Source organism: Macaca fascicularis, chromosome 10, assembly GCF_037993035.2.
Source record: "Macaca fascicularis isolate 582-1 chromosome 10, T2T-MFA8v1.1".
NCBI classification, from domain to species: Eukaryota; Metazoa; Chordata; class Mammalia; order Primates; family Cercopithecidae; genus Macaca; species Macaca fascicularis.
In genome coordinates, this window is record NC_088384.1 from 85768633 (window position 1) to 85792842 (window position 24210).

Below are 24210 nucleotides of genomic sequence, written 5' to 3' on the forward strand. Positions count from 1 at the left end.
TGCAGGTATGCAGAGTACTAGAGTTGAGGCTTGGGAACCTCTGCCTAGATATGTCAGAGAATATATGGAAAAGCCTAGATATCCAGGCAAAAGCCTGCTACAGGAGTGATTGTATTTTGCAATGTTATAAGGACATAATATTTGAAAGTGGGCAGGAGAAAATGTTGGAGGTAGCACCTGGTGGGAGGTGACTGGGTCTTTGGGTCACATTTCCCTCTTGGTTTTGTTCTCATGATAGTGAGTTCTTATGATATCTGTTTGTTTAAAAGTGTGTGGCACCTCCTCACTCTCTCTTTCCCTCCTACTCTAGCCATATACCATATGCCCACTTCCCCTTCACCTTCTCCCATTTTTGTAAGTTTCCTGAGACCTCCAAGAAGCTGATACCAGCATTATGCTTCCTGTAAAGCCTCTGGAACCATGAGCCAATTAAACCTCTTTTCTTTATCAATTATCCAGTCTCAGGTATTTTATTATAATAATTATAGCAAGAATGGATTAATTCATCAACCTATTTATTTTTTAAACAACTTAGCACTAATTACATTTTTTTCAAAATCCTCTCTTTTGTCACTTTTCTCAGATACCTGTTGTTACTTCATGCCTACATATTCTTGTTTCATACATGACTGATGTTGTTTTATGGATTTACATTCCTTTTGTTATCTCTATACGGTTACTAAATATGCTAATGTTAAAAAACTCTTCATATTATTTTCTGAGATATTAGTCTCATTGCTGTTTTTGTTTTTGAGTTATTGTTCTTGAATGTATCATTTATCTTTCATGATGCCACTCTTGCCCACTTGTTTAGTGATTACTCCTTTCACTGTCATCTTTCCAGGAATAATACCCTGAGTGATCATGTGTTGTCAGCACTTTGTGGAACATGGCACCTATTCCAACATTGCTGTGGGGGCTGTTCCTAATTGAGATTATGGCTTCTTCTCTGCTTCCTTCCTGAGAGATGTCTCTCCCTTCTTGTGAGAGGTGTCATAGTACAACCATTAACAGTGAAGGCCATGGAGTATGACAACCTGTGTTCTGATTCTAAAAGCTGGGTGATGTTGAGCAAATTTATTATTGCCTATGTGCCTCAAGTTTCCTCACCGGTAAAAGAAAGTTAATGGTAGTGCTAATCTCATGGGGTCAGAGTAAGGAATTAATGAGGTAACTGGCATGAAATGCTTATTGCAGTAACTGGAGCACAGGACATCTGCAATAAACAATAGCTGCTACTACTCTTCATGTCATATAGAGACTAGTTTCTTGTTTTAAAGTGTAATTTGACATCGATTAACATGATTTTATTATTTTTATATTCACTTCTGTGGGTGTGGAACAGGAGGTGATGATTTCACCCTCTCCGCATCTGCCACATTGAAAAAGAAATTTGGATGGAAATGTAATGACGTTTACATTTTCATTTGACAATTACTCGTGATGGATGAAGGACCGTAAACCTAGCCTGGGAAAGAGAGGTTTCCAGACAGGTCTTTCTTAGTCATAGATGAAGGAGGAGAAACCATTTCTCCTAACAAGGTAATTTTTCTAAAGCACAAGCATATCAGGGAAGCAGTGAGTTCTTCCTGTACACAAATATAATTACAGCCACAATATTTTGGTTACAATTAAATATGAATCAAGCCTTGTGTATGGTTTATATTACTCTTACCATATCACTACAAGGTGCATGTTATAACATACATATACACATATTTAAGTTAGGGCTTAGGGAAGTCAAGTGTCTTGTTGGAAGTTACACAGCTGGAGATTGTAAGAAAAGATCTACAGATGGACAAGAAGCAGGGTGAAGAGGATCCAGAGGGAGCAATTGATATCAGAGTGGCAGGGGTAGTCCAAGTACACTGTATAAGCCGGGTCCCAGAAGTCCTGGGAAGCTGGGAGAAGGCCACTGGTGGGAAACTCAGCATGCAGTAGGAATCCATATAAAAGCAATATTTTGAGTTCCTCTCTTCACCTGGCACCATGAGTATCAATAATGACCTACTGAGTCTCAGGCATGTATAGTCATTACCTCCTTCGAAGTCCACTAAAACATGGCAGTGAGACTTATTATCCCAAGGTTAGAAGGCAAAACTGAACCTAGGAAGACCCAGTAACTTCACCAACTCCTTAGCACACCCTCTTAGTCAGGGTATTTATTCTCCCGCCCTCCTCAGTTCCCATCTGAACACAGTGATGAATGGAATAGGTGTTCTGTGTACAGAGCAAAGAGTATTGAAATTGATGTGACTGCCCCAGGAATCTGCCCTCCATATTCTCCCCCATAATAAGCCTATACCCTCTCCATAACCCATAATCCCCACCTGACCCCACAAAACAGATCCTTATTACCCTAAGCCCACTTCCTCTCCTGGAAGAAGTCAGGAAGTAATTCCTTCTTCTGGGTGCAGGCACATGAAAGCGCTAAGGTCCACATGAAACTAAACTGGGGCAAAGTTTTGCCAGTTATATTGATAAACGTTTGGAGTAGGGAACCATTTCAAGAGCAGACCTGATTCCTCTCCAACACTGAGCAGGTCCTGTGATCCCTCCTCCTGTCCCCAAATGAGTAGCATGTGGTTGAGGCTGGTGCAGAGTGAGACCACAAGCCAACCACATCCTGGGGTCTTGAGATGGAGAGTTTAGGTAACATTTCATAACCACAGGTCCTTCTTAGCTGAAGAGCACCAAATGGCAAATCACCAAGAAGACATAAAGATGGGGTGAGGAGCCATGTGGAAGGAAATCAGACCCCAAGTGGGAAGGAGGCATTATCTCTGCTAAGCCTGTCTGATTCTCCTGAAATGGAGCGTGAATAACTGCTTGCATTGTAGCTGCTTGCTGTGCTTTTTTTCTATTTCACAACCGAGAAGCAGGTTCCTGCCTCACTCCATCACAGCAACTTCCTCTTGAACCAAGGGAGGCAAGGCTTGTCTTCTCTCCTCAGAGGCGAGTCTGCGATCTTCCCAGTACAGAAGTTTGGACAGAGCAGACTCCTAAGTTCTCCAGAATGCCCATCCCAGCCTCCTGGTCCCACCTTCCTGGTCCTTTCCTGCTGATGAATCTACTGTTGGGGGGACTACCAGGTGAGCATTGCTTTGGGTTAAAGTCCTTTTTCCCTGCCCATTGAGCCATGGCCTGCCCCTGGACTTCCAGGGATTCCAGACAATGACAAGTGCTACCAAGAAAGGCCAAGGATTAGGCCTTGACTGAGAGCAGAAAATCAGGGGGCTGAGCACTTTCTCTGTGGATCTGCAGCTGGCTACCAGAGGCATTGAACCACAGGATGATTCAACCACCCCTACAACAATTACTTACATTTTGATATTTTAATTGAAAAAGCAGAGAAGAATCATTATTTAAATCCTTACCAGTGCTGAGGCCCTAGGGCCAAACAACATTCCCAAGGCCACAGACTGAGCTCAGAGACACCCTAACAGGGTTATGTGGCTCCAAGCCCAGCCCTCTCTCTTCATCACTGTGAGGAGGTGAAGTCTGTAATGGTGCTCACTTGAGATGGCCAGTGGTGCAGTGTGTCCTGGGAATGTTCAGACACGGTTCTACCTAAGGGTGCTCTTCACTGTGTCCTCTGTTCCCCATGCTCCTCCTTCCCCTGTGACCTGATTCTTACCACCCATTTCTCTGTGACTTCTTCCTCTTTAAGAAGTTCCACATTTGCTGCTTACTGGGTCCTATATTCCTTTTCTACGGCTTCCATGAGAAAGACCTGCCTGCTGGGCAGCTAAAACTACAGACATTTACTTCCTTGTAGTTAGGGAGGCTGAAGTCCAAGATCAAGGTGTCAGCAGGGTTAGTTTCTACTGAGGTCTCTCTCCTTGGATTGTAGAGGGCCATTTTCTCTCTGTGTCTTAACATATGATCTTACTGTGTGTGTGTGTCTGTGTCCTCATCTCCTCTTCTTTTGAGAATATCAGTCATGTTGGATTAAGGCCCACCCCAATGACCTCATTTAACTAAATTCCCTCTTAAAGACTCTGTCTCCCAAACTGTAACATTCAGCGGTGCTGGGGATTAGAGCTTCAACACGTGCATTTTGAGGAACACATTCAGCCCATAACAGGTACTACAACCTCCCTTGGTTCTCTTAACTTTCCCATGGATAATTTCTTTCCCCTTCCCCAAGACAGACAGGATTGGAGGCCCTTTCCTTGTGCAGCCTGGGAGAGCCCTGCTCACTGCATCCAGGCAAGTTGCGTGTCCTGATCCCTTCTCAGGCCATGGAGCCGACCCCAGAACCAGAGGGCTGGGCACAGCAGCCTCTCAGTTCCCCACTGGGCCCTGCTGTGATGTCACCTAACAGGCCCTAGAGGGCAGGGGTCTCATTTTTCAAATTATTTTTCTCACACGTACACTGTACACAAATGATAGCAGTAAGAGTTTAACAATTGAGCTCTTCCTACCATGTAGACACAGTTATTAGCATTTTGCCCGTTTTAACTCCACTAATCCTCACAACATCCCTGTGTGAAAGCAACAACTATTATTCCCTATTTGCAAACAAGGAGTCAAGGAGAGGGAAGAACTTCTCCATTCATTGTCTTCTACCTCAGTCAGTGGAGCAGCTCGAATTCAAGTCCAGGTCAACCAGCTCCAGAGTTCATTCTTTTAGTCATGTTATGCTACTAGCAGAAATATTAGAAAATGCGGGGAGGCAAACGTAGAATTAATTATTGCCTACCACACTATTTAGCAACAACCAGAGTTACAATTGTGATGTATGTACTTCTAAGTTTGTTAATAATGTGTTGGATGCTTTCTATGGGCCAAATATTTTCCTGAGATTTTAACGTGTGTTGTAATTTTATTTAACACACAAAACAAACTTATATACTATCACAATAGGTCACACTTTGATATATATTTGTGAATGTTTATCTATATGTGTGTTTATGCATATGTATATATATGTATATATATTTGCAAATGTGTGTATATATATGTGTGTATACATATGTATATGCATGTGTGCATATAAGTAAGTGTACCGGCACACACAGGAGATTTCATTTGTTATCATTGTTTCTCCCAGTTGCTAATGTCAATGAAATTTTTAATAAAATATTTTATTTTTACTTGAGAAAACTGTATATACTTATCATGTATATTATATTAATGAAATATGTGTACATTTCAGAATGACTAATTTGAGATAATTAATATATGGACTACCTTGTATATATGTCATTTTTGTGGTGAGATCTCTTAAAATCTGCTCTCAACAATTTTTGAGAATACAAATCGTGTTAGGAACTCAAGACTCCATATTGTACAAAATTGTGGAACTAATTCCTCCTAACTAAACTGAAATTTTGTATCCTTTGACCAATATCTCCCAAAATGCACCCCCTGCCTAGTGCCTGGTAACCACTATTCTACTCTCTATTTCTGTGAGTTCAACATTTTAAAATTCTACATATGAGTGGCATTATGCAGTATTTGTCTTTCTGTGCCTGGCTTATTGTACACAGCATAACATCTTCCAGGATCATTTATGTTGTTGGAAATGACAGAATTTCCTTCTCTGGTCAGGCTGATTAGAATTCCATTGTGTATATATAACATTTTCTTTTTCCATTTATCTGCTGATGGACACCTAGGTTGAGTCAATATCCTGGTTATTATAAATAATGCTGCAATGGACATGGGAGTGCAGACATCTCTGTGACATGTTGATGTCATTTCCTTTGGATACATGCCCAGTGGTGAGATTGCCAGATCATATGATAGTTCTATTTTTAATTATTTGAGGAGCCTCCATCCTGTTTTCGCTAATGGCTCTACTAAATTACATTCCCGCTAACCATATGCAAGAATCCCCTTTTCTCCACATCCTCTCCAAAACTAGTTATCATCTTTTTAATAATAGCTATTCTAACAAGTGTGAGATGCTAGCTTACTGTGGTTTTAATTTGCATTTATCAGATGAATAGTAAGTTTGAGTATTTTTACAGGCCTGCTGGTCATTTTAGTTTATTCTTTTGAGAAATGGCTCTTAAGATCTTTGGCCCATGTTTTAGTTGGATTATTTTCTTAATATTGAGTTGTTTCACTTCCTTACATATTTTGTATATTGACTTTTCATCAGATGTATGGCTATCAAATACCTTCTTCCATTCTGCTGGTTGTCTTTTCACTCTGTTGATTGTTTCCTCGGCTGTGTAGAAGCTTTTCAGTTTGTTGTAATTTGTTCATTTGTAATTTGCCATTTGTCTATTTTTCTGTTGTTGTTGCCTGTGCTTTGGGATTCATATCTGAAAATTCATTGCCCATACCAGTGTCATGGCACTTTTCTTCTAGTACTTTAACAGTTTCAGATCTTACATACTTTAATATGTTTTGAGTTGATTTTTGTATGTCATGTGAGACGAAGGTCTAATTCATTCCTCTACACATGGATATCCAGGTTTCCCAACGCTACTTTTTGAAGAGACTGACCTTCCTCATTGTGTCTTCTTGACATTTTTGTCAAAAGTTAATTGAGTATAAATGTGTGAGTTTATTTCTGGGCTCTCTGGTCTGATCCGTTGGTCTATGTGTCTATTTTTATGCCAGTGCCATGCTGTTTTGATTACTATGGCACTGTAGTCAATTTTGAAATCAGGCAGTGTGATGCCTCCAGTCTTTTTGCTCAGGATTGCCTTTTCTAGTCACAATTTTCTATGACTAATGTGAACTTGAGGATTGTTTTGTCCATTTCTGAGGAAAATGTCATTAAAATTTTACTAATAATGAATTGAATCTGTAGATCTCTCTGGGTAGTATGTACACTTTTAACAAAAGCAATTATCTAATCCACAAGCATGAATATCTTTCCATTATTTGTCTTCTATTTATTTTTCATCAGGGTTTTACAGTTTTTTGTGTGGAGTTCTTTCATGTCCTTCATTAAATTTGTTTCTCGCTATTTTAGCTTTGTTGATAGTAATCATGAATGAGATTGTCTTACTGATTTCTTTTTCCAATAGTGTCATAGTAATGACAGTAATATACATGATAAATAGGTAAATAAAATAGTAAATTAGTCAGTCATGCGTGAAAATAAATAAGGTATGTGTATATAACTTTTTTACCTTAGAGAAGTTTTCATATATTCCTATTATTGATGTTTTTGTCTGAAAAAGATGTCCACATTTGTCAAATGCCGTTTTGCATCAAATGAGATAATCATGTGTTTCTTCTCTTTCTTCTATAAATATGATGTACTACATTGTTTGTCATTTGTATATTGAAACATTCTTGTATTCCAGGAATAAATACCACTTGCTCATTGTATATATTCCTTCTATTATGCTGTTGAACTCAGCTAGTATTTGGTTGAGGATTATTGCATCAACAAACCCAGTAATAATAATGCCAGCTGGTAACAGAAAGGTGTGCAGCTCTACCTGGCAGCGATCTTATTTTTGTATTTTCATGGAAGTTTAGATTCCAATGAGCTCCATTTCAGATAAGCAGAGCATGGCTTTGGGACAATTTATGGTTAATAATTACAACAGGAGAGTATGCTCCTCAGATCTGGACTCTAAGCCAGGAGAGCCCAACAGATAACCAGAAATTTGTTGTTGTAATGGAGTATAGCAAAGGCCGAGAGGGGCATTATATTTGCCTCAAAGGCCCTTGGGAAAATGTGTGGCCATCATGAGTGGTTTAGAGACTTCAAGAGGCATGAAAGACATTGCCAAAATCTCTACTTTTAGGTTGACCATTTGAAGACACAAACAGGAGTGGTTGTTGCTTTTAATTTATAAGTAAAATTTGTAAAGAAGAATATGTTGCCACTGGCACCCCAAAACAACTTAGAGATACTTGATTATGTGTCATTAATATGTGTATCACTTGAATCTCCTTTGAAGAGGTTGTTATCAATTTATGTCATCCTGTGCCCTTGAAGAAACGTGGATGTCATTATCGATATTGGAACAGGATCTACACCTTAGGATACAGTCTTGGTCGCACTCCAAAAGGCAACACAAAGCTGTACATAGCACAGCATGGGAAAGCCATCAGGGTAAAAAGTCATCTTAAATTAAAGTAGCCAATCAAAGTAGCAAATCAGTAAGGCATGAACAGTCACAGGGCTTCTCCCAGGAACTTTCCACCCCAATTTAGAATGATTCTATCCTCATTGCCGTTAGTGTTGAAAATGGTAGAGTAAGTCCTGCTGGTTGAGTCTTAAAGCATCACTCTAACATGGCCATGAAAAGTTCTTGTAGAGAGGCATATGAAATGGAATGATTTATTCTATTCACAGGTCCTAGAGGGGGTGGGGCATGCCACACAGGAAGCCATATGGGTGGAGTTCCAGGGAATAGCCTCAACCAAGCAGAAGCAAGAGAGATGGGAAGCAATTGCCTTTACTGGGAGTCATGATGGAGGACACAAAGAAAAAGCACGATGGGTTTTACTAGAGTGTTTCAGTGTCACTAGGTCACAGCAGAGGAGGACAAGAAGAGGAATTGTGGCAGGGACCAGCACTGTCACACTGGTTACCTCATCTTGTGTTTAGGGTGCTCACAGCTTGTTTGTGGGATGTTGAGGCATCAGGAAAATATGATTTTTTTTTAATGTACACATAACTGGACACCTTTATTTCTTCATACAACTTTTAGTTGCCATGTAGCATCCTTTTATTTCCACCTGAAGCACTCCCTTTAGCATTTTTTGTAGATAAGGTTTAGTGGTAATGGACTCTTTTTGCTTTTGTTTATATAAGAATATCTGAATTCCTCCCTCATGTTTGAAGAACACTTGTCTTCCCAGGTATAGAATTCATGGTTGACAGGTTTTTCCCACTTTCAGCATTTTAAACATATCATCCCGCTGTCTTCTGGCCTCCAGTGCTTCTGAAAAGAACTCAGTTGATAAATCTTATTGAGGGTTCCTTGTATATAAGAAATCACTTCTCTCTTGCTCTTTTCAGAATTCTCTCTTTGTCTTTGGTTTTTCAAGAGTTGGAATATGATATGTATTATTGTGGATCTCTGAGCCTGTCCTTGAGTTAAATTTGCATTTCCTCAGCATCTTAATTTCTAGATTTATGAGTTATATCAAGTTTGCAACCATTTTGGCCATTATGTCTTCAAATAATCTTCTGCTCCTTTCTCTCTTCCCTTTTCATTCCCCCCGGGACTCTAATAAGGTTATTTTGATTCATTTGATTATGTCCCGCAATTCCCTTAGATTCTATTCTCTTTATTTCATTCCTTTTTTCATCCATACTTCAGTCTCAATAATTTCAATTATCCCATCTTCCAGTTTTCTGATTTTTTTCTACCAGCTCACACCTGTTGGGGAAATCCCTAGTGAACTGTATTTATTGTACTTTCAAATCCTAAGTTTCCATTTGATTTGTTTTATAATTTTTATTTCTTGATATTATTTTGTTAATGCATGTATAATCCTGTGGTTTTAGTTTTTTATCCATTGTTTCCTTTACCACTTCAATGGCATGATCTCGGCTCACCTCAACCTCCGCCTCCCAGGTTCAAGCAATTCTCTGACCTCAGCCTCCCAAGTAGGGATTACAGGCATGCATCACCACGCCCGACTAATTTTGCATTTCATAGAAACGAGGGTTTCTCCATGTTGGACAGGATGGTCTCGAACTCCCGACCTCAGGTGCTCGGCCAACCTCTGCCTCCCGAAGTGCTGGATTACAGGCATCAGCCACTGTGCCCAAAACCACTTCAAACATTTTTAAGACAGTGGTTTTAACATCTGGATATAGCATCAGGGCGGACACCATATGTAAGAAAGGTCCTTACAAGAAGGAGGAAGGAGATTAATTCCTAGAGAAGGACATGTGAGGATGCAAGCAAGAGGTTAGAGTGATGGGAAGATGTAACTGCAAAAAGGAACATGGGCAGCCTCTAGAATTTGGAAAGGCAAAAAACAGAGCCTCCAGAAGACACATAGCTTTACTGACAACTTTTTTAAAAATTGCGCATATGTGAAGCGTAAAACATGATGCTTTCATGTGCATGTATTTAGTGAAGCAATTGGAGACACCCAGCATCTCCTATAGTTACCCTGCACATGTGTGTATGTCAAGAGCACATAAAATATGCTTTTAACAAAAATACTGAATTCAACACAACATTTTTAATTGGAGGCCTCATATTGCACCTTCATTCTCTGGACTTCTTTATCAACCATCTGCAATTTGTATTTTTTGACCTACATCTCCCCATCACCTCCCCCAATTTCACCCCTAGTCACCACTGTTTTATTCTCTACCAGTGTGTATTTTTCTTTCATCATTACTCCTTGGTTGTAACACAGTAGCATTATTTTGGACTCCTGACCTCTGCAACTATAATATGATAAATTTCTTTTGTTTTATGACACTAAATTTTGGTAATTTGTCACATCAGCATTAGGAAATTAATGTAATCTGATTAAGCTCTGAGTGAGCAATCCCTAGGGGCTTAAAACATTGTTGTGTTTACATTTTAAGCTGAACGTTCAGTGTGGGTGAGGATTCTGCACGCTATGGTCATTCATGCATTCAGGCTGATGGAACAAGCAAACACCGTCAGAGTCTCCTGGGTCTCTGTGGAAGGCAGAGGTTAATCCATAGGTGCTCTTGCAGTTGAATATACAGCCCACAAATTATATCCATCATTTCTGCTCACTACTCAGTGGTCTAAAGAAGTCATATGGCCTTGTATGATCGATGCAATGGTCCAGAAAGTGCAACACTCCATGTGGCCAGAGAGTGGAGGATCATATATCTGCCAAGGCCTGACACTTCCAAGGAGGTCTCAGGAGCTCCACTCAGGTCCTCAATCCAAAGTGCTACCTTGAAATTGAACCTCTGTGCTTCCATGTCTTTATATGTAATACAGTCATATGTTACAGGCTTGTTGTGAGGGTTAAATAAGATAATATACAGAGTGTGCTGAGCTCAAGGCCTGCTCTTTGTGTGTACGCAGTCAATGAAAGTCATTGATAAACACTTGAGGAAACACAGAGGATCACAGAAGGATGAAAAAATGACGGCTTTGTGTTCCTTTTCAGGAGTGTTGGGTGAGGAGGAGCTGCAGGTGATTCAGCCTGAGAAGTCCGTGTCAGTCACAGCTGGAGAGTCGGCCACTCTGAACTGCACTGTGACCTCCCTGATCCCTGTGGGTCCCATCCAGTGGTTCAGAGGAGTTGGACCAGGCCGGGAATTAATCTACAGTCAGAAAGAAGGCCACTTTCCCCGGGTAACAATTGTTTCAGACCCCACAAAGAGAAACAACATGGACTTTTCCATCCACATCAGTAACATCACCCCAGCAGATGCCGGCACCTACTACTGTGTGAAGTTCCGGAAAGGGAGCCCCGATGTGGAGTTGAAGTCTGGAGCAGGCACTGAGCTGTCTGTGCGTGGTGAGTACAGTGCGGGCCTCATTCGTCCCCTGGTGTGACAATAAGTCAATAATTACATTATCCATTCTTAGAGCAATAAGCAGGTGTGGTGGTTGGTGCTCATTTTCATGATCTGATGTCACCCCTTCTCCGGATCACATGAGTTGAGGCTTGGAGATGTCATGGTAGTTGCTCGAGGGTCCACGGCTTATGTTTGATGGAAAAGACAGCATCCCCAGTCTGTGGCTCTACAGCTCTTGTGTTTGCAAAGCTGACCCAGCCCTTTGGTTCCACAGATGAGGGAACTGACAGATTGAGTGATTTCCCCAGGCACAGGTCTGGACCTTGCCTTCTGCCTCCAGAGAAGGCTTCCCCCTCAGAGTGGCCGGGTCTCCTCTTTATGCAGTAGGCACTCACTGAGACCCCACTGTGCACCAGGCTCTGCCCTGGATGCTGTGAAAACAGCAGTGAATGAAACAGCCCAAAGCTCTTCCCCACCAAGCTTACATTCTCTTCCCTTCTAATGAGGAGAAATCCATCCAGGGCATGGAGAGTGTAAATCGTGTTTTTCTTTATTTAATCTTCAGAAACACCCTACGGGGAAGATTCCTGGAAGGCACATTCACTGTTGAATCTGATGGCCTGCTGGGAGGAGATGCCAATACGTTTGGGATTTGCTGTGGGTTCATTTGGGAAACCCTTGTGGGATTCGGGGACTGAGTCACACAGTCACCATGGGCTCCAAGCAGAGCTGCTTCATCTCAGAATGTCCCTCACCTCAGGAAAGAGTTCCCACAACTGGGTGACTTAGGCGTTCCCCATATAAGGCAGCAACAAGGCTTATTTGGGGTTTCCTGCTAGAGGCTCAAGAGCCTCGTCCTAGCTCCTGAATTCTGGAATGTTAGCACACGAAGGACCTTCAGACCATCCAACCCAACCCTCTTTACAGATGGGAGACTGAAGCCAAGACATGACGGGGGCCTTGTCCATGGTCACAGGGCCAATTACTGACAGAATTGGAGCCAGAGTCCATGTCTGAATCGAGGCAGTCTCCTTCCTTCCCCGGTATTAGACCTGTCTCCATAGAAGAGCCGGGTGCATCATAGGTGCTCAATAAAAGCTCCTCAAACAGAACCACAGGTCAGAGAGCCAGCATTTCTCTTTTCATCAGTTTCCCAAAGGTTCACAATGCACCTCACATACAGACACTAAAGTCCATTGGCGATTGGAAAACTTCTCCCAAATGTACACCCTATCTTTCCATATAGAGATTCCATATCAGGACATAAAGGCTTGCTCCATTGTTTAAAGCTGCAGAATACTCCAATTAATGGAAATATCAAATTTTATTTTGCAGTCTTCTGTCAATGGATATGTAATTTATTCCCAACTTTGAGCTACTAGAGCAATCCTTCAGTGGATGACCGTATACATGTGTCACCCTCTTCAGATGGGAAATTCCAACTGGACGTGACTTTCCTAGGTCAGAGGATATGTGTGTTTTCATATTTGAGAATATTGCCTAATTTCCCTCCTAGATGATGTAGCAATCAGGGCTCCCCACAACCCTTGAACATAGGTGGGGAAGGTGGCTTTATCCTGATTGTGCAGGTATCACAGGCAAAGGCACGGAAGTTTCCACGTGGTGCCTCCCCAGCCCAGGCAATCACAGCCAGTGGCTCAGGTGTGACTCAGACTGGCTAACTCCTGGAAGGGTACTTACCCCTCTTAGCCATGCTGCCCGCCTAAATGATTCTCTTGATGAGACAGGAGGGAGGCAGAGGGAGGCCAGAGACCAGCAGTTGTGCCAGAGTCTCCTTAAAACCAGTGCTATGGGGGAGGAGCTATTTGTTGCCTCCTTTAAAGATGAAGACACTGAGGCTCAGAGAGGAGACCTGAGTGGTGAGCAGGCTGGGGAGCCAAGGTTCATCCCCACCAGACAGACTTACAGCCCCTGTCTCCGCAGCACTCACTCAGCTTTACTTTTTAAAGTGTGGAGTAATGCTCCAATCTTCTCTTTCCAAACACTTGCATTATTCAGTTATACAGCAAAAACTATCAAAAGCAAAACAGACTGAAATATTGGTGAAAAGAATAAAAATATGGGATAATTCACAAATACCTAAAGAGAGACCTCTGTATATCTGTTAATTCCGGGTTAAAAATAGATCTGTGTTTATATTTGAGAAGCATCTTCTGTGTTTGATCCAAAGCAAAACTGCTTTCATTGCCCCATTTAATCCTGGCTACATCCCAGGAAGTAGAAATGCTGTCCTCCTATTTTGCAGATGAGGAACTGGGTGTGCCAGGCCACCTGTCTCCTGAGCTGAGCAGCCTGGTTGCAGCTCTCACGGTGGTGCCACTTTGCCATTTTTCCTGGCATTGGCTCTATAAACGCCCTCTCTGAGGTTGGTGAGCTCTCCGGGGAAGGCTGGCTAGGACCAGTTATTAACAAGGAGGGAGACCAGTCAGTAATTTTGTTCCTATGCCCAGATTGGTGGAAGTCACCCTGTGTGAAGAGGACTGTGAACTCAGGCCTGGACTTCCCTCTGGGTCCTGCCCCTACTCACTGTGTGACCATGGGCTGGTTCTCACCTCTCAGAGCTGTTGTGGCCTGAGCTGTAAAAGGAGAATAAGGAGACTGCCCTCCCGACATTATTAGAAAGATTAAAAATTAATGTCCATGAAGGTCCTTAACATATCACACGCTTATCATTAGTGATTGTTATCTCAGTCATATCTCCTGATTATTGATGCTCCTTTTGCAGCCAAACCCTCTGCCCCTGTGGTATCGGGCCCCACAGCGAGGGCCACACCTGAGCACACAGTGAGCTTCACCTGCGAGTCCCACGGCTTCTCTCCCAGAGACATCACCCTGAAATGGTTCAAAAATGGGAATGAGCTCTCAGACTTCCAGACCAACGTGGACCCTGCAGGAAAGAGCGTGTCCTACAGCATCCGCAGCACAGCCAGGGTGGTGCTGACCCGCAGAGACGTTCACTCTCAAGTCATCTGCGAGGTGGCCCATGTCACCTTGCAGGGGGACCCTCTTCGAGGGACTGCCAACTTGTCTGAGGCCATCCGAGGTAGAGGACCCTCACACCCAGCCTAAGCCCCCACCTGGCTGCCAAGTCCACTCCTAACTCCCCAGACTATTGCTCCAGATCTTGAATGGCCTGGAATCTAATTCCTGTGTTGTCCACCTTCCATGCACCTAGGTGTGCTGGTCACTTACCATCATTTAAATGGCAGCTGTCAGGGGACCAGAAACCACGTGCCAACCTCTATGCTAGAGAGTTTCATTTATTTCACCAAGAGCAACTACAATTAGTGAGCACCTACTGGGAGCCAAATCCCTATGTGCTTGGCGATTTCACTGATTTTGCTACTGTTCTTACATTCCAACTGCATGCAAGGGGTTGTGCTTGTAGATATCACTCATTCTTAGCCTAGTAGGAGCTACCAGTCCTTCAGCACCTACTGTGTGCCAGGCACTGTGCTTAGTAATTTCATTCATATGCAAAGAGCACCCTCAATGTCTGCGCACATGCTGCCTGCCTAGCACTGTCCTGGTGATGCCCTCACTGTGGTGGTGGGAGCTACATTATGGAGCCCTCCCTGTGATCTGTCTGTGCCACAAGTTCAGAGCTTCTGCCCTGTGCTGTTTCAGTTCCACCCACCTTGGAGGTTTTCCAACGGCCCATGAGGGCAGAGAACCAGGTGAACGTCACCTGCCAAGTGAGGAAGTTCTACCCCCAGAGACTCCTGCTGACCTGGTTGGAGAATGGAAATGTGTCTCAGACAGAAACAGCTTCGACCCTCACAGAGAACAAGGATGGTACCTACAACTGGACGAGCTGGCTCCTGGTGAACACCTGTGCCCACAGGGATGGTGTGGTGCTCACCTGCCAGGTGGAACATGATGGGCAGCCAGTGGTCAGCAAAAGCCATACCCTGGAGATCTCAGCCCACCAGAAAGAACAGTGCTCAGATACCACTTCTGGTAAGGTTACTTCAAATTTTTAAATTTTATCTTTTTCTTTCATGTTAAAATTAATATTTATGTTTGTCATAAAATAAGCTAGAAGCCTATAAATATAAAGTAGAATTTTAAAGTCAGCATCATTCTTCCAAATCTCACCCTCCAAGAGTCATCACTATTAAGAGTTTGAGGTACAACCTGACAGATTTTTTGACATAAATGTATACTGAATGAGGAAGAAAGGAGGCAAAGGGATCATGTGTTCGTCGCATTCTGCATCTTGCTTTTTACTCCTGACAGTTATTACATTCCCGTTTCTCATCAGCCACCCTGTCTCCTTCCTACTCCTTCTGACCTCTGCCTTGTCTGTTCCTTCCTGAACTTTTCCATTCATATCTGTGACCTGCCCCCAGCAGACTCCCACGTCTGCTGTATGAATTTCAGAAAGACATGTGGAATCTAAACCCGGACCAGGCCCCCAGGTGACCATAAGTGGTAAAAGCATGGGCCTCATTTGGGTCCTGATGATGATATTTGACCAATAACAATCACAACAGCTCTCTGCAGATTTATTATGTGCAAATTTCTGTTCATCTATGATCTCCTTTCCTGCTTCAACCATCCAGTGAGTCTGGAGTTTTACAGAAGGGGAAACCAGGACTTGGGAAGCAATAGGGGATATTGTTGAAGACAATTAGATTAAGGCATTAGACCACATGACTGGTCCAAACTAATCAAGGTAAGTCTGAGGTCCTGAGGACAGGGTCACCACCAGCCTATAATGCAAATTTATGCTAGTTTGAGAAATGTTCCCTTTCTGCTGGGACACAAAATGTCCCAAGGATGTGAATTTGGCCAGTGTTCCCCCATCTATGACCAAAATAGATCTTATTTCCCTCTCATATAATACTAGGAGGGGTCTCTATTCCAGAAGACTTTTAGAAGGCCCAGGTTCCTTCCCACATACTCTATGGCATTGACTTTATCTACTGGGTCAATGCCGGGTCGCTGATTTGTCCATGTCCCTCCCTGCTGGAAGAGAGAAGACAGGAAGTAGAGGACAACAATGTCCCCTATAATCAGAGATGTGTGGAAGGTACATAGTCACGTCCACTGCTCACCCAGTTATGTGTGCCCACGCAGTTGCAAGAGGAGTCCACAATTGTGTGATCTGATCATTGAGGGCATTTTTTACAAAAACAATATCATTATAAACTTAATAAAATGTAAAATTTTTATGCCATTAAATTTCATAAAATTGTTAAAATAATTCTCTCATATCACCTAAAATGTAGCATACATTCAAATTTCCCCAAATTTCTTTTGTAACCATTTTTCTGTGCACCAAATTTGGTTTTAATTTATCTTTAAATGTTTGGTAGTATTTTTCTATGAAGTATCTGTACCTCAAGAATATTTTGGGGTACTTTAAAATTATGAATTGACTTTCCTCAATAGTTTAGGGCTATTCACATTATTCATTTCATATTGGGTGAGATCTGGCAACTTGTGCTTTTCAAAGAGTTTTTGGTCCATTTTATCTATGTCATCATATTTCTGTGTGTAGAGTTGTTTATAATATCCCTTATGATCCTTTTGATGTCTGCAGGGTCTGTAGTGATAGCCCTCGTTTCATCCTGATATTTAAAATGTGCCATTTCTTTTTTCTTATTCGTCAACCTTGCTATAATTTTTCCTATTTTATTGATCCTTCCAAAGGATCAGCTGCTTCAGTTGGTTTTTGTATTGTTTTTATATTTTAATTTCACTAATTTTCTGCTCTCTTCTCTTTTTATTAATTCTTATCTCTGGTTTGTTTCGGGTTTATTTTGCTCTACTTCTTGTAGTTTCTTGAAGTGGGGATTTATATGATTGAATAGAGACATTTTCTCTTTTCTGTGTCTTTTTTTTTGGTCATGTTCTATGGCTGGGAGCTCATACTGAGGAGATGGGTCCCAGGTGCCTGGCCTCAGGGCTGTTCCTCAGTCCTCAGGTCCCTAGCCAGTCTGCCTTCCTTTTTCACCTTGGAAGTTCTCCTATGCCTGCTCCTCATATTTCCAGAGTTCTTAGTCTTGCTTCTCGAGGAGGAGCAGGAAGAGATGAATCTGCACCATCTGTCTGAAGCTGAATTTGCTTTTTAGACTTCCATCCACTCACTGGAGCTCCGACCAGGGCTGCCATTTTTGGGTGGTTTCAGTGTGCTGGATGTAGCATCCTTGCTCATGTGCTATGGCTGGAAATGCATGTTAAGTTGTCTAGGCAGGTACACAACATGCAAGATGCCTTATGTGATGTGCTGCACCAGCAGCATGGCAGCCTAGTGAGATTGTGCACTAGGGTGTGGTGAAGGTTCTCTTTTGACCCACAGTCATTTTGCAGTTTGGCATTCTTTGTTCAAGTAATACTCAGAGCCAGGTTTGTGCAAAACTTACTTTTCCTTTTTTGCTTTTTCTTTTGGTTTGGGGAGGTTAGTTATAATTAGTTATGCTGCTGCAACTGTCTCCAGAAACCCAGAAGATGACTGATGATCATAAGTTCTTTGACCCAAACATTCCCTCCCACATCTCAGGGTCCCGCAACTTCCCCATCAGGGCCCTAGCCCAGCACAGCAGCCTGTTGAAGCTGAGATTCATCCACCTCTGTGGTTCTGCTACTCTTATAATGATCTGGAACCCAATCTTCTATTCTTTCTGCCCTCTGGCTCCAGGAGATAACAATCTGCACTGCTGCCAAGAAGTCCTCTGGTTTTCACACTAAGCCTTAATTCACGATAAGTTACTCTTAGCTTCTCATCATCTTTCCCCAAAGAATTGGTGCCCAGCAACAGTCATCAAACACCTTAGTCCTCATAACTACCATTTCCCAATCCAGTTTCAAATGGCTGATGCCAAGGAATTTCCTTCCTACTTCACTGCCAGCGAAAGTTGTATTAATTGCACCATAGCTGCAAGCCAGGGCCAGCCCAGCTCCACTCACTACCAGCCCTGGGGTCCTCATTGCCAGCTAATCTTGATGAGTGGTCAGTTTCCAAACTTGCATTTTAGAGTCTACTTTTCAGACCATTTCCACTGTCAGTTTTGCTAGGAGGTCAACTGGAGGTGGATACAGGAATTCAGGAAGCATGTTAGAGTGCTGTCAGGGTCAATATGCCTGAGGGAGTGAGGCAGAAGTGTAGGAGAGGGCTGTGCTGAGCCACAGTACAGGCAGGACAAAGATCCAGCTGATTCTTCAGAGAAGCCAAGGGCTGAGAGAGTCCCTTAGAGTTGTGTTAATTGAGGAGAGCGGCGTGGCCTTCCTATTTTCAATTCAGCCAGTCTTTCTATGGGCTGCCCCGTAGAAGGAGGAGTGAACTTGGAGAGTACAACTCTCCTCAAGGGGGACAAAGTTCCAGAGAGCTACCCAGCTGAGAACTGCTGGCCTCCAACATTCCAGCCACAGATGCTGAGATCTCCATTCCTTCCTTAAGGACCCATCAGCACCATTTTATTTCCCAGAAAACATACATGAAAACAGAAGTAAACATAACTTCATTTGTTTGCTTTTAACAGCAAAAAAATGCTCATTGTAAAAATGCAAAGAATCCAAATGTGTGCTCCCCCAGGTCTGACTGTCTGTCCAACAGAGAGATTTCAGATGGCACCCGCTCTGGGGTCGAGGTGAGCTTGATGTCTGAGTCCCTTCCAAGCATGAGAGTCATGCTTTGACTTACCAGGGTGTTTTCTATCCAGCACAGTATATTAGGCCCAGCCCCTCAAGGGCCTCCCCAGCTCTCAAAAACATGGGGTCCACCCTCACTGTGGGGGCTAAACAGGGCAGCCTGCAAATCTTTCACTCTGAAGCCATCCTCATATAAACAAAGAGCATGTTAGTTGCCTGCTGCATGTAGAATCCAATCAAGGAGAGCGAGGTCTGATACAAAAAAAAGTGAATTTATTCCAAAGCTAGGTTGGGGAAGGGGCACAAAGTGTCCTGCCTTTAAATGTGCCACTTCCCCTTTGGAGCAGAAAGCAGACACTTTCATAAGGTAATGGGGATGGGACCAAGGGCAGGGGTCCCTCTGCTAGTGCCTGGTGACTTAGCTACCCGACAGTTGAGTTGGTGCCATCCTGGGCAGAAGTCAGTTGTAAAAGTGGCCAAGCGGGCATGCTTTCCATATGCCCTTCTGGTGGATGAAAGTCTGGAAGCTACCCCTGGAGGTGAAGTTTCCGTGGTGGGTATGCTTTGGTGTGCCAACTTTCCAGCAGAGATCTGTCTTGGAGCACACAGAAGAACTTGCCCTGCAGGGAATATCTGGTGAGGGGGAGGTGAAAGGTTATATTTGCATTTCTGAAGGGCTAAGTAGGAAACTGGGAGCAGGGGGAAACGGGAAAGAAAACAAAGAGAAAATAAACTACATTTTAGCAAACTGGGGGTACTCGGTCATAATCATGACCCCTACCTGCCCTTTCATAATTGTTCCTATGACCCTGCAAAATTGGACTTGTCTTGTTCAAAAGGACACAGTCTCAGGAATCATCCAAAGGGACATAATCATGGGCTTCCCTAAGTTTGGATGCAAGTAACCTTGTGACCCTCCCTAAATTCTCTGGACCTCAATTTCCCCATCAGAATGGAATAATAAACCCTGCCCTACAGGCTTGTGAGGATCAAGTGAGGGACTCAGGTGCCACACATGAATACGTGAGTACACATTCTGTCCACTTTGTCCCTCCAGGAGGACAGCCCGGCAGCCTGGGACAGGGTAAGGGAATGAGGAACCTCTTTCCCTGGCTTCTGCCTTATGTTGCAGCTAAGGCAGCCAGGGTAAGATGCAGTCTCCAAAGATTTGGAGCAGTGACAGTCCCAGGTAGCCTCAGATGGGGTAAGTGGGGTCCTCTGGGATGGCATCCTGGGTAGCCCCTTCCTAACTTCTCCTGTCTCCTGATTTCCAGGCCCAGTACTGGCTCCCACTGCTCCACTTCTCATAGCTCTCCTCTTGGGCCCCAAGGTGCTGCTGGTGGTTGGTGTCTCTGTCATCTATGTCTACTGGAAGCAGAAGGCCTGACTGTAAGTGTGGGGGATGGAGGCCCGACCAAGGGCTGCCCCAAAAGGGCAGGGCCAGCAGGAGAGTCCAGCCCACATATCATGCAGCATCAGGGTTAGTGGAGCTTAGAGAAGGTGACAGAGCTCCCTCCGCATCCTCAGAACGCTCAGGGAACCCTCTAAGAGGCTCCCAACCCCCAGTAAGTATGTGGGTGCTTGAGGAGGCAAAAGCCAGAGTGTCCAAAGGTTTTTACAGCACCCCAGGGGTCCCATGAGGAGGTGAGAAGAGGAACCTGAATCAGGGGCTACTGAGTGGGTGTCCCTTGCAGGCCATCTCTAGATTATTTGATGCTGAACTCCATGGGCCCAAAGGAATCCCCACTGTCAAGTCATGTTGAGAAACCGCAGATGGGCAGCTCTTAGGGCTGTACCCATTCTGACCCTCTTTGTGCCTGAGTGGAAGCAATGAGGGAAGGGACACCAGGACTCAGGAAGAGGGCTGAGCCGGCAGAGTCCTATCTCAGGGCTGCCTGTCCACTTGCAACAGGCATCCCAGAAGGAGACCAGCACCGGGAATATAACAGGCTCCCAGGAAATGTTTCTTAAATGGTGAGCAGATGATTAAATATGGACATGTTATCCACAGCTCCTTCCCTCCTCCCCTGCCGCATAGGACCCCCAGTCTCTGCTGCCTCCTTCCTTTCTTGAAGGGCTCTGACTGAGAGAAGGGGCTGGTGAGAAGCTTCCCCAGACTCAGCTCCAAACGCCTCCCCTCCCAGGACATCTTACTGCCCACAGGTTCCTGTTGCTCCTTTGCAGAGTCCTTGATTCTCCAGAGCAGTCTTCATTCATGGTCCTGAGCAGAAGCCATGGCATGGGGCTCTGGGGAGTGACTCATGACACCTCCCTAGGATGTGGGAAACACGCCAAATCTAAACCCATCAGGACACCTCTCCTCTATCGTCTTGGACTGTCCATAAGCCACAAACTGCAGTTCAGATTCTCAAGAGTTATTCTGCCTTCTGGATTCCTGCCTACCCAATTACCCAGCCTTGTTGAGATTCTCTATTGCCTCCTGAATACAAATTAACACTCATCCTGGTTTTAAGGAGAAAAAATGATTCTCCTTCCTCTTTGTTTAAACATATGATACAGTTTGGATATTTTTCTCCTACAAATCTCGATGTGAAATTTCATCCCCTATGTGGGAGGTGGGGTCAGGTGGGAGGTGTTTGGGTCATGGGGATGGATTCATCATGAATGACTTGGTGCTATCTTGGTTTATTAGTACCCACAAGATCTGACTGTTTAAAAGTGCCTAGCAGCTCCCTCTTCTCTCTTTCTCTTCCTCTCTCCCCATGTTATGCCAACTTCACTTCACTGTCCACTGTGAGTAGAAGTACTCTGAGGCCCTCCTCAGCAGCAGATGCAAGTACCATGCTTCTTGTACAGTCTGCAGAACCAAAAGCCAAATAAACCTCTTCTTTATAAATTATCCAGCCTCAGGTATTCTTTTATAGCAACACACATGGACAAAGACAGTGTGCTACTCCTCACACCTAGAAAGAAAGCAGCTCTCCCTCCTCTCTCTGTGATGGAAACACTAGTTTTTCTATCATCCTGCAACATTCCTAAATCTGTTGCTCATGGTAAAAACACCGTGACAGTCCTAAAGCCGTGGAGTCCTTCTCGATTTCTTCTTTGTTTATACCTCATACTCAGTTCTGCTTCAAAATGCTTACGTCCCCTGGTGAGACGGTAAGTGTTTGACAATTGACTCTTCGAAAGAAAAAAGAAGGCTGAATTGTAGTGTTTGTCAATTTCTCTGGGGTGAATACTCCCAACATGGCCCATTTCAAGCTTCTAACACTTTAAAAACTAGAATACACAATTCCTGAAAATTTAACAGTTGGCTCTCCTGAGCCAGTCCCAGCCTGCTCCGGCACACAAAGGAGTTGTACCCATAACCTGCACACCTCTCACCTCCACCACTCCTGCATGGTCCCAGCCAGCATCATCTCCTCCTGGACCACTTACAGAGCTTCTGCTGGATTGCATTTTTCAGCCTCAGTTATTTTTTGGAAAAGTCAAATCCTGTCATTCCTCGGCTTCTTCCCCGCGACAGCTGCCTGGCTCACTCTCTTCTGTCCTTCAGTTTATTAAAGGCAACTTCTGTAAACCACCCTACATAAAATATCCATTTTCCATTTTCCTCTCCACCCTAGCATTCCAATGTCTCTTAACTTGATTAGCTTTTCTCCTTAACACTGTATTATATTATTACATATATTATACTAAATACAGGGCAGTCCTTACTTTGCATGGCAGTGCAAGATTATAAAAATGACTGAAAACACTGAGACCCTGGAAAGCAACTCTACATCCAAAGGGGAAAATAATGACTCCTCTGTGATCCTCATAATATTTATCAAAATATTAGAAAATATTATACGTCAGTTGCAAATGTAGACAGAAGGGAAAAATATTTAGTTCATGGTAATTCAAAGGATTAGAAACATTGAGGATTAAATTATTATTTCTTTGTAAAACACAGCAAGGATAGTTGGAACAGTGCTTGTCTTCTTGTGTATTTCTGATGTGGAACAAGCGTAAGATGATGAAAACACTGGTATATTTTGAAACGGTCCCCTTTCCCCTTCCTCTTCAGGAAGCACTACTGAATATTTCTCTCATACTCACTGTGAGGACCAATCAAGCTGCTGTGGGTAAAATTCGCAGAAGTGTGGGAGCTCCCATGACTGGGTTCTCCTGAGTTTTTAACTCAGACTGGCCCTCACTGAACTTACAACAATTCACCATTCACGGTGCAGGGTTTCTGACCCCAGCACTCGTTCCCATGGAGGTTTCCAATTCAGGAAGTTGTAATTCTCCGTATCACCCTGTCTGTCTCTCTAATTTTGCCCTGTGACCTCATTTCTCCGACAGATCTAAGAGGAGTTGTTGTTTTTTGATTTGCTCAGCTTGTTACTTGATGTTGGTTTGAGAGGCTTTTTGTAGGGGTCACCCAGGAGATTTGGTTCCATCCCCAAAGGCTTCCAGAGCCACAAGCCCTCAAATGTGCCACACCTGGAATTATGGTCTCTGAAGCTGCAAGCTCAATCCTTGGCTACAGAACCCTATAGGTCTGAGCTCTCAAATTAGGAAGGGTCATGGGACCCCTGGCATGAGATGAGAGTCTCTGGGATATAGAGTAGGCTCTGTGGCAGTCAACCTCTCTCCAGTACTGTCCAAGGCTCCCAGGTCTGGAAACCCCAAGCACAGATGTCAGCAAATTCCCAGCAGTGGCAACTGTGTTCACTTCCTCTTTCACAATGGAGGATGGCCCCAGTCTCATGGCCCCTTCCTCCCACAGCAACTTCCCTCCTGGGGCATCATGGCAAGGTGGGGCTTCTCCTCCCCTGCAGAGCACAGAGTCTGAGGTCTCTTCATGACAATCATTCAGACAGATATCCCCAGCCCTGTGTCCCAGCTCGCCTGGACAGGCCCTGCCACCTCCTCTGCTCATAGGACTCACAGTTGTGTGCAGCCTGCTCTACATAGGTGTATTTCTATGTGATGTCTCCTCTCCCTCTCAGTCCATCTCCCCTGTTCCTCTAGATTTCCACTTGGGAGCATTTTCTTGTCTCTTATCCCAGCATGAGGCAAGATTTGGAGCACTTTTTCTATGAGCATCTATGTAGGCCCTAATTAGGATGCACCTTGCCCTAGTCATAGTGATTCCCCCAGAGGCCATGGCTGTACCATGACCCTGGTGCTGAGCACACGACCTCAGCACCCATGATTCTAGGGCTAAGCACATGACCTCA

At 43.8% G+C, this 24210-nt stretch overlaps 1 protein-coding gene across 5 annotated transcripts; it reads left to right on the top strand.

Annotated features, from left to right (window-relative positions):
* The first annotated feature begins 2951 nt into the window (after positions 1-2951).
* On the top strand, positions 2952-21878 carry LOC135964364 (signal-regulatory protein beta-1). 5 transcript variants are annotated; one of them, XM_065522915.1, is made up of 6 exons: positions 2952-3092; positions 11047-11400; positions 14148-14465; positions 15050-15382; positions 20293-20407; positions 20931-21878. In XM_065522915.1, the coding sequence occupies exons 1-5, from the start codon at positions 3017-3019 to the stop codon at positions 20403-20405; spliced, it is 1194 nt and encodes a 397-aa protein (XP_065378987.1). In that variant the 5' UTR covers positions 2952-3016; the 3' UTR covers positions 20406-20407; positions 20931-21878. The 5 variants fall into 5 exon arrangements, 4 of the variants coding, with proteins under 4 accessions (XP_065378987.1, XP_065378988.1, XP_073861055.1 ...); XM_065522916.1 differs by having other exon boundaries at positions 21030-21878; XM_074004954.1 differs by having other exon boundaries at positions 21203-21878.
* Positions 21879-24210: the final 2332 nt, after the last annotated feature.